Here is a 10699-nt window from a genome sequence, read left to right on the forward strand (position 1 = left end):
TGACTACTTGAAAAAAAAGTTAAGATTTTTTGTAATGTTAAATTCTCTCTTATTATAAGTAATAGGATAACTATATTTGGTATGTGCGTACCTTGCAAGGTCCTCATGCCCGTCAGACAGTTTTCCCTTGACCTCGACCTCATTTCATGGATCAGTGAACAAGGTTAAGTTTTGGTGGTCAAGTCCATATCTCAGATACTATAAGCAATAGGTCTAGTATATTCGGTGTATGGAAGGACTATAAGGTGTGCATGTCCAACTGGCAGGTGTCATCTGACCTTGACCTCATTTTCATGGTTCAGTGGTTATAGTTAAGTTTTTGTGTTTTGGTCTGTTTTTCTTATACTGTATGCAATAGGTCTACTATATTTTGTGTATGGAATGATTGTAAGGTGTACATGTCTAGCTGGCAGGTGTCATCTGACCTTGACCTCATTTTCATGGTTCAGTGGTCAAAGTTAAGTTTTTGAGTTTTGGTCTTTTTTTCTAATACTATACAGTGTTCCAGCTAGGATTTGAAAATAGAGGGGCGCGTTTTTAAAAAAGGGCACTTTAGCGCGTTCTCCTGAAAAAAATCAAATACTTAATATTACCACATAATGACATATTTTTAGCAAGCATGTAGCTAAGTTAAATACTCTATACTATTACATACATTGAAAATTGTGTAGGTTTGGTTGTGAATTTAAATAAGAGTGCCAATGAGACAATTGTCTTTATTTCGATCTTGAGAAATAGATTGATTCAACAAATAAGTTTGTTAATTCAACTTTGAAAGTTTATTATCAATTCAACAAGCATCTCCGTAAATTTCATGTTGAGCGTATCTAATAATATCAATAAGTTTGTCAAAACGGATTTCAATAAGAAAATTGATACAAAAATCGGACTTTCGAGAGCTCCGTCATCGGCACAATAATAAATTAATTCGACTTTGAAAGTTTATTATCAATTCAACATGCATATCCGTATATTTCATGTTGAGCGTATCTCATAATATCAATATTAAAGTTAGTCAAAACGGATTTCAATTTAAGAAAAATGATATAAAAATAGGACTTTCGAGTGCTCCGTAATTGGCGGAATTTACAATAGAAGAACAATTGCCATATCTGATAGAAAACCTTTCTTCTTCTCGATTTTTCATAAAGGTAAAGAATTAAATTATTTTTTAACCTTTGATGGTCATTATTCTTGAAAAAAAGATGTAATAGACTGGCATGTCTTTGATATTTTCTTCTTGTCATTTTCGAGTTGGTCAATTTTTCTTTTTTTCGTCGGCATTTTGCGTGTTGACGATTTACAATATACTATTGGAATGATTCTTTTTTAATGAACGTTATTTTATAAATAACAATTACAATAGAAATGAACATCGTTCACTTTTATTTTATAAATTCTATTTTGCATCGTCAGGTGTTAAAAAATCAATTCATTTAACTTGGATGTTTGGTGCTTCAGGGCAAAGGGATTAGACAGGGTCGTAAATTTCACCTGATTAAGTAATTGACTCTAATCAAATAGGTGATTATATACAGGTAACAAGTGTTAACAATTTTAATCTGTTGTCTTAATGAAGTGTGTGTATAGAGAACTCAACAAAATGGCGACAATATGAGGAAAAAAGATCGTTGTCTAAACTTTTTTCAAAAGGGCACAGAGGGGCGCAGGGGCGCTTAAAAAAGGCAGAGGGGCGCAAAATTTCGGGGGCGGGGCGCGGCGCCCCTCCATTTCATGCTAGCTGGAACACTGCTATATGCAATAGTTCAACTATATTTGGTGTATGGAAATATTTTATGATCTATTTGCCAGTCATGCAGGTTTTTTTTTACCTTGACCTCATTTTCAAGGTTCATTGCTCAGTGTTAAGTTTTTGTGTTTTGGTCTGTTTTAAACTATAAGCAATAAGTCAACCATATTTGTTGTATGGAAGAATTGTTAGCTGTACATGCCTGCCTAGCATGGTTCATCTGACCTTGACCTCATTTTCATGGTTCATTGGTCAATGTTTAGTTTACTTGGTTAATGTTAAGTTTATGTGACAGTTGTAATAAAGCTTTATATTTAGGACTATCAACATAATATCAATGATTAGTAAAGAAGGCGAGACATTTCAGCGTGTGCACTCTTGTCTAAGATATTGATAAAAATTATCAAAGAACAAAAAAAAAGTACTTTTTTTAGTTATTGTCCTTGTACCTTGGATAGATAAAATATGTGCAACGGGGGAACATTGGAACTCTGTTCTTTTATTACATCTTCATTCTATCGTTTCTTGTTGATAGTTGTCTCAATAGCAATGTAACCACATCTCCTTATTTTTAAATAAATTCTAATTTTTTGTGCTTTGATTATGCAGGGTATAGATATTGATTCAAAGTTTATACTGAAACATCCTGAATTGATAAAAGACATCAAGAAATCTGGACAAGTCTTGTTTTGTTGGGGAGAAGGTAACAACGATTCTAATGTGATAAATCAACTGAGACAGTCAGGTGTAGATGGAATTATTTATGACAGGTAAGATTAAGACATCGATGATGCTGTTTGGTCACTCATTGAATATTTTTCTATAATTGAATTCTTCGATTAGTTATTCTAAAGATATTAACATGTTATCATCTTGAAAGTGCATGTTATATTATCTGCTGGTTATTATACATATATGAATCAATCAGTTTAACAATATAAGGATTGGACAAATATAATCTCATACCTTTGTTATTTGTTTCAACTAAATGTTGTTTCTCATGGATATACTCTTGTGCTCTTAATTTTCATCTGCTTTATCAGTGGCAAGTGTTTTGTTCTAGCATGATATAGATGTCAGATGTAAGTTTTGGTATGATAAAACTCCTGCATTGTTTTTTTTTTACTTCTCAAACTTTTGAGGAGGTTTACCATGAAGTAACATTACATATAGTACATATTTTTATTATGATGTGAACTTTTAAAAATATATGCCAAATAAGGATTTGGACCAGGTTTTATAGTTCACTGAACATGGTAGTTTGAATGTGTGATCATGGCATGGTGTCCTATAGATACATATTCTTGTTGTAATTTAAAAAATTGTCATGCCCAAAAACTGGTGAAAGATACCAAAGGGATATTCAAACTCATAAGTTGAAAACAAACTGACAATGCCATGGCAGAAAACAAAAAAAAACAACGAAAAGTCAAACAACAGTACACAAAACACAACATAGAAAACTAAAGACTGAGCAACACGAACCTCACCAAAAACCAGGGATGATCTTAGAGTGCTCTGGAAGGGTTAGCAGATCCTGCTCCACATGTGGTAAACATTACTTAGTATCTGCTCCAGTAAGGTAAGGCTTTAATCAGTTAATAATGACACTTCAATTACAGATGGATGGTGCATGAGGACCTATCAGAATTGTGGATCATTAGTGATGATAAACAAATAATTGGGTAACTTGTGTGCAAATTGTCTTAGATTTTTATGATTTGACTAATTTATTTGCTTTTTATTGCATATTTGGTTTATGCATATTAATATATTTATGAGTATATTGACTTATTTGCACTTTTTTTATTTAACTTGTATTAATACATGTAAATCGTTTTTTTTAGCTCACCTGGCCCAAAGGTTTAGCTTAACTGGCCCTGAGTGCTAATGTGAATTATTGCATTTACATTAGTTATTGTCATTTAAAAATCTTCTTCTCTGAAACCATTAGGCTGATTAAAACCAATCAATTTAAGGATGTTCATTATGAATTTATTAAAAAAAAAACTGTTAATGAATCCTAAAAATTCTTAAGGGTTCTGCAGAACCCAGTGTCTCACCTACTTTTGCTGTTGTCTATGTTTTCAGTGTGATAGGGGAATGCACATAATAGATTTACAGTTAATGAAATGGTTTATGAATCTAATAAATGTTTTAAAAACTTTAACTGCAGACTGTATGTAATGTTAACTGGAAGAAAACTAAGTCCATTTATAAGTAATATACGGAAAAACAGGAAATAAATTTTTACAAAATTTCCTTCTAGATACTAGCTTTTGATCATAAACAAGCTTCTATCCAAGTTTGGTACAAATCCAGGATAGTTTAAGAAAGTTATTAAAATTTTTAAAACTTTAACCACAGAGTGAATGTAATGTTAACTGGCAGAAAAACTAAGTCCATTTATAATAATAATAAAGTAAAATACGGATAAACAGGATTTTTTTTTTTTTACAAAATTTACTTCTGGATACTATTTTATGAGCATAAACAAGCTTCTGTCCAAGTTTGGTAGAAATCCAGGATAGTTTAAGAAAGTTATTAAAATTTTGAAAACTTTAACCACAGAGTGAATATTTGTGGACGCCGCCGCTGCTGCCGACGGAACATAGGATCTCTATGTCTCGCTTTTGCGACAAAAGTCGCAGACTCGACATAAATGACACACACTCCAAGCCAACTATTTAAAGATGTCTATTAGAAGAAAAAAATGACTTGATGATTTGCATCAATTTAACAAATGTGCACCTAAGCACAAGGAATAAAAAGTGACACTTTTAACCTCATTTACAAAAAAAAATCTTATTTGTTTTGATTTGTGGAGGCTACACTTTAACAAATATAAAATAAAAATTCCATAGATTATAGAATCTGAGATTGCAATGTCTTAATTCCATGCTTTTTTAATGCTAATAGTTGGACCCTTATTCATAAAATTACATTTGCTTGCATTTTTGCCATAAAAATATTTCTTTGAATTATATAGATTAGTCAGGAGCAAGTTTAAGATCAAATTCAGAACAAAGAAATGATTAATGTGATACAGGCATGACAGGGAAAGTCAAAATACATTCATATAAATAAAAAATATAAAATAAAAGGCTAGCTTTAAACCTGCAGTCCAACTTTTGGTGACCTGTAAAAATCAGCATGCATTTTTTATACACCCGCCGTAGCGGAGGGGGCATTAAGTTTTACCCTTGTCCATTTGTACGTCCGTATGTCCCAAAAATGGTTTCCGTTCTCTAACTTTAGTTTGCCTCAACCAAATGTTATGAAACTTATACACAATGCTTATTACCACAAACCACAGATCAAATTTGAATTTTGGTAGCGTCACTTTAACTGTTCTAGAGTTATTCACTTTTACAAATGGAAAAATTGCTGAATTTTTCGTTTCTGTTCTCTAACTTTAGTTTGCCTCTGCAAATGTTATGAAACTTATACACAATGCTTATTACCACAAAACACAGATCAAATTTGAATTTTGGTGGCGTCACTTTTACTGTTCTAGAGTTATGCTCATTACAAATGGAAAAATTGCTGAATTTTTCGTTTCCATTCTCTAACTTTAGTTTGCCTAAACCAAGTGTCATGAAACTTATACACAATGCTTATTTAAATACCACAAAACACAGATCAAGTTTGACTTTTGGTGGCGTCATTTTTACCATTCTAGAATTATGCCCCTTTACAAATGGAAAAATTGCTGAATTTTTCGTTTCAGTTCTCTTACTTTAGTTTGCCTCAACCAATGAAACTTATGCATAATGCTTATTACCCAATAAACACAGATCAAGTTTGATTTTCGTGGTGTCACTTTTACCGTTCTAGAGTTATGCCCTTTCAGTTCTCTAACTAAAGTTTGCCTCAACCAAATGTTATGAAACTTATACACAATGCTTATTACCACAAAACTCAGATCATGTACAAATATGGGTGGCGTCACTTTTACCATTCTTGCGTTATGTCCCTTTATAACGTTATGTGCAAGCGGGGGCATCATCTGTGTCCCATGGACACATTCCCCATTTATTTGTCAAAAAAATTCAATTAAATAATTCTGAACTAGGCCAGGTTAGCCTGATTTTAATGACTGACTTTTCATCCTTGGTCTTGGTCTTGATAGGAATAATCCTAAGGTAGTATATTTCCAAAGTGTCTTGAATTCTGAGATGGCTATCACAATTGCAAATTATTTTACTTCTGATCATGGATCCCCTCTGCAAATAGTTAATGGCTTGAACATATTGAACCAAACTTGGTTAGAATAATTTGTTGTTGTAGCTTTGACACATTTATTCTTAACATGTCAATTTCTACAAAAGTCAGGTGAACAATACTCATTGACGCTTAAATTGATTTTACCTGAATGAAAATTTTACCTGGTATGTTTATAAAGAATGCCCTGTAAATATCCTAGTCACATAATGCAAGCTTTTAGTACATGAAATAGATAGATATATATATTATCACATAACAGCATCTATAATACCATTGCAAGTTCATTATCTATTTTTGTAACAAAGTGTGTTGTTATAATTTTCACCAGTAATTCCCAGATAACATTAAAACATTAAAAAATTTCTATTGTGTTTAATTGAATGATAGATATTTTATGTCCTACCTACAATAGTAGAGAGGCATAATGTTTTAGGACCAGCAAAACAAAAAGTATTTTTCTCACAGGACTGGTGAATTTTATTAATTTATGTTTTTTTCGAAAGGAAAAATATATTTTAATGAGGACAATTTTATTAAGAGGGAATTTTCTCACTTTGCTAGATGAACATTTTTCTTTTTCCTATCTCTTTGAGTCCCTAATCATGCTAATATAACGGAATCTCAAAATCCTTAATTATTCAATTATCTATTAATTATGCAAAGATGAGTTATTCAACATCAGAACCTATTAATTAATGTGAATTAATGACAGTTTGATATTAAAAAGTTATTTAGAACTGACAAGTTTTAATGTTGCATAAAAGATAAAATAACGAAAATACCGAACTCCAAGGAAAATTCAAAATGGAAAGTCCCTTATCAAATGACAAAGTCAAAAGCTCAAACACATCAAAGGAATGGGAAAAAAACTGTCATATTCCTGACTAGGTACAGGCATTTCCTTATGTAGGAAATGGTGGATTGCATATTTTTCTTTACATTACTGTTCTTGACAATCATGACCATGCATGGTTAGACTTTTTTAAGACAGTGAATAAATGTAGCTTGTCCTGAAAATTTTTGTCTGTTGTTAGGTTGGTGTTTTACATAAATATATGTATACTCAAGAAGCACAGAACAAGGCAGACAATTGCCCTCATCTCCCCACAAAATAAAGGTTAACCCCATATAACCACCCTGAAAACAATAGGTCACTTTGGTAATTGTGTGGTTAATAGTGAGCTATTGTAATGACTTTCATACTTAAAATATTTTCATATATTTACTCCTTTTTTTATTGTATTTTCAGAATTGATAGATTCAAGGGTACAAAGGAGAATGTATTCAAGATAGAAAAAAGACTAAAAAATAGTTTAGTCCTCCAGCCTGTAAATGGGGAAGTTAATGTGGAAGAAATAATGAATGGCTCAGCAAGCTTAAGCGAATCAGACTTCAGTGAACCGAACACGTAACACAAACACATAATCAGAGCTAATGTGTATGTCTTTTTAGTGTAGTATTGGAAAAATGTTCCTTTACCAATTCTATATACAAATTTTTATTTTCTGTGCCTTGAAGACATAGAAAAAAATCATTATATTTGCAAGAAATTTGTTCATAATTATTTTCCTTTTGCTTCTAGTTTTGTTAGGGATAAGCATGTTTTTTGTTGAGGCAGCACTCGAGACAGGATTCTGCATTCCAGTGTAAGCAGTTAAACATTTAGATTCAGTCTGTGGTTCAATTTTTTGTTTACATCAATATTTTTTTTTCAAACCTTTATGAAATTTTATTAAACTTGGACGCCAGTTTTTTTATGATAAAAAAATAACAGTATCCACAACAAAATTTGTAAAATAGTTGTAATAAGATACAGTCTAAGATTAAATTATTGCAGACATCAATTACTTTGTCAAACCTTTATGGAATTTTGCTAAACTTGGACAGAAGCTTTTTTAAGATGAAAAGTAAAATAACAAAAATACAGAACTACTACAAAAATTCAAAACAGAGAGTCCTTTATCAAATGGCAAAATCAAAAGCTCAAACACATCAAACAAATAGAAAACAACTGTCATATTCCTGGCTTGGTACAGACATTTCCTTACATAGAAAATGGTGGATTAAACCTGGTTTTAAAGCTAGCTAAACCTCTCACAGTATCCAGAGCAAAATTTGTAAATATTTTTTTAATATTTCCATATTTTACTGATAGATAAACTTACTTTTTTTGCAGTTAACATCAAATTTACATAAAACCCAAAATATCTAATGTTTGATTAAGAAATATCTTAAACAAATTTGAATAATTTATTTGTTTCAAAATCAATAAAATAAAATTTTGCATTTTTTAAATCAGACCAACAATGAAATGTAGAAATTTCTGAACTTTTTTTTTATTTCTGCTCAATATAAAACCGTCAAGCAAATTAGAAAAACATTGATTATCATAGATGCATTCATATGTATATGTATATAAGTTTTGTATTAATCAGTTGATATTAGAAGTATTAATTTTGTTTGGAAATGGTTTGTGTATAGAGGGATAACCTTGTTTGTGGTAAGATATTTGAGGGTCTGGATTGGGTTTTTAGAATAGAAAATAATGGACCAATACTACTGAAAAATTGGCCAAAAAATAAAGAATAGAGAAAAATTGGCCAAAAAGAATAGAGAATAAAGGGGTGCTAAAATATAAAGAAAGCAGAATAATAGGCAAAACTTATATAGAATAGAGAAAATGGCTGAAAAATTAAAGAATACAGAGTTGAAGGACCCTATCTAGACCTTCATATTTGTGCCTGGATCTTCTATATTTGAATTTTTAGTCTTTTACATTTTATCGTTAATTAAGGTTTATGATTTATTGCATGAACAAGAAATAAAGGCACAACTATTGAACTGTTATAAATATAAATTGGTATGCTATGGCAAACTGAGAACTACAAAGAGGACTTCCAAAGCCACAGGCTTTAAAATTTCATTTATTTTAGTGAATGAGTATAAACATTGCTTTTTAAGTTCATCTATGTGTTTTATTATAACAAGAAATAATTGTTGATATTCCAGGACATGTTTTTAGGAACAACTCTTGTTAGTTGCAAATGTCTATAATTATGTGACAGAAAATTACTTGCTGTGAGACAGACAGTTCTTTTTTTGGCAGAATGATGACCAATGAAATTATAATGATTTTCAGAATGTCATCAATTCATTTCACGTATACGTGTGGTTGTGTAGCTAATTCTTCAAAATTATGGTGTAACTATTATATTGAACTTTATAAGATTTGTTTGTTTGCACTTCAACAAGTTTCAATCAGGGAAGACAAAAAATCAATATGCACTACATTTTAAGTGAATAAAGTCATTTACACATGAACATGGTGAGAGTGTGCTCAGAGTTGGTAGAACCTTTTGTCAATCATAAGAATTGAAATCACAAAACCTTTGAAAAGTAGTCCAGATTATTTTTTAATATTTTTACAGAACCAGTGGTTAGATGTCAGAGGGCTGTCCATGGACAGGAGGTTTTGGTTATATATCACTAAGAGGGCTTGACATGGACAGGATGTTGAGTCGGAAAATACCTCCTGTACTGAACTGTATGGAGAAAGATTTTCTAAACCATCCATCACCAGTTAAATTTGTATAAGTTCCAATCCATTCTCGGTTTCTTTTAAACAGAGAAAAAATACATCTTCAGAAAAAGACTCTTTGTTCTGTTACACATATATTAATGTTCCTTTAATTCACAGAAAATTTCACAAAATTTAAACAATAATGCTTTAATCTCATAATTCTATATGAATGGCTTTTACATATTTGTAATTTGTTTTAATCAATATGTTTTGTAATTGTTTGTTAAAGGTGAGACATTAATAATAAAAAATTGTATTGTAGTGTATGTATTATGATACTGAAAGAGGAAAAAGTAAATCCACTTTTTTTGTCTTTAAATTTCAAATTTGATATAAAGATAAAATACATTATGAAATTAATACAAAGTATTATTTACAGTATATATACAAATGATTTGTTTTTGACAAGTAGTTATTTTAACATTTTTACAGACATGGAATCTCAAAATTAAGGTACTTGCCATAACAAGTATCTTTCGTAGCATTAAAACAAATGTATGCATTGTACTTAAAAACAATTTATCTGCAAAGTATGTATTTGTCCTAAACTATAGTTTGAAAGCTCAATAAAACTATTTAATATCAACACATTCTCATGTCCTGGTTTCAATTTAGGAAACTGGTTCTTGTCTTTGATTATGTAGTAATGTTTATGTCCTTTGGGGAGTTTAATGTAGTAATATTATTGTTCTTTACAGAATTTGATGTTGATGGGAAATCTTTGATTGCACAATGTATATTAAATTTTTATTTAGTAATGTTTATTGTCCTTTATATTAGGGAATTTAATGTTGATGGCATGTTAAATTTTATGTAGAAATGTTTATTGTCCTTATATTAGGGAATTTATTGTTAATGGCATAAGGGATCATAGATTTATTCTTACGAGGAAGCTCCAAGCATGCTCGGAGGATGCTCAGAGCTTTTTCAGTAGGCTCTTCTCTGCAGTTTATGTGAAAATAATTATCATGATCCATTAAGATGTCAATCAAATCTACACCACTTCTATAATAAGGAAAGTTGAGCATTATAGAGGAAGCTCAATTAACACCTGTGTAAACATCTAATCTATTCAAATACATTTTGCTTGAAATTTTACAAAACTATAGAATAGATTAGAAATTCTTCAACAGTACTGTGTA

The 10699-nt window shown here is 30.7% G+C and overlaps 1 protein-coding gene across 2 annotated transcripts in view; it reads left to right on the forward strand.

Annotated features, from left to right (window-relative positions):
- LOC127729903 (glycerophosphocholine phosphodiesterase GPCPD1-like) overlaps positions 1-10415 on the forward strand; it is a 45171-nt gene extending 34756 nt beyond the window's left edge. Inside the window, exons 17-20 of one of the 2 annotated variants that reach the window (XM_052237836.1) lie at positions 2360-2520; positions 3373-3435; positions 7227-7415; positions 9406-10415. In XM_052237836.1, the coding sequence (XP_052093796.1) occupies positions 2360-2520; positions 3373-3435; positions 7227-7389 (387 nt within the window). In that variant the 3' untranslated portion in view covers positions 7390-7415; positions 9406-10415. The remainder of the gene's footprint in view (positions 1-2359; positions 2521-3372; positions 3436-7226; positions 7416-9405) is intronic. The other variant, XM_052237837.1, reaches the window with a different exon arrangement.
- Positions 10416-10699: the final 284 nt, after the last annotated feature.

This window comes from Mytilus californianus, unplaced genomic scaffold, assembly GCF_021869535.1.
Source record: "Mytilus californianus isolate M0D057914Y unplaced genomic scaffold, xbMytCali1.0.p SCAF_2, whole genome shotgun sequence".
Taxonomy (NCBI): Eukaryota; Metazoa; Mollusca; class Bivalvia; order Mytilida; family Mytilidae; genus Mytilus; species Mytilus californianus.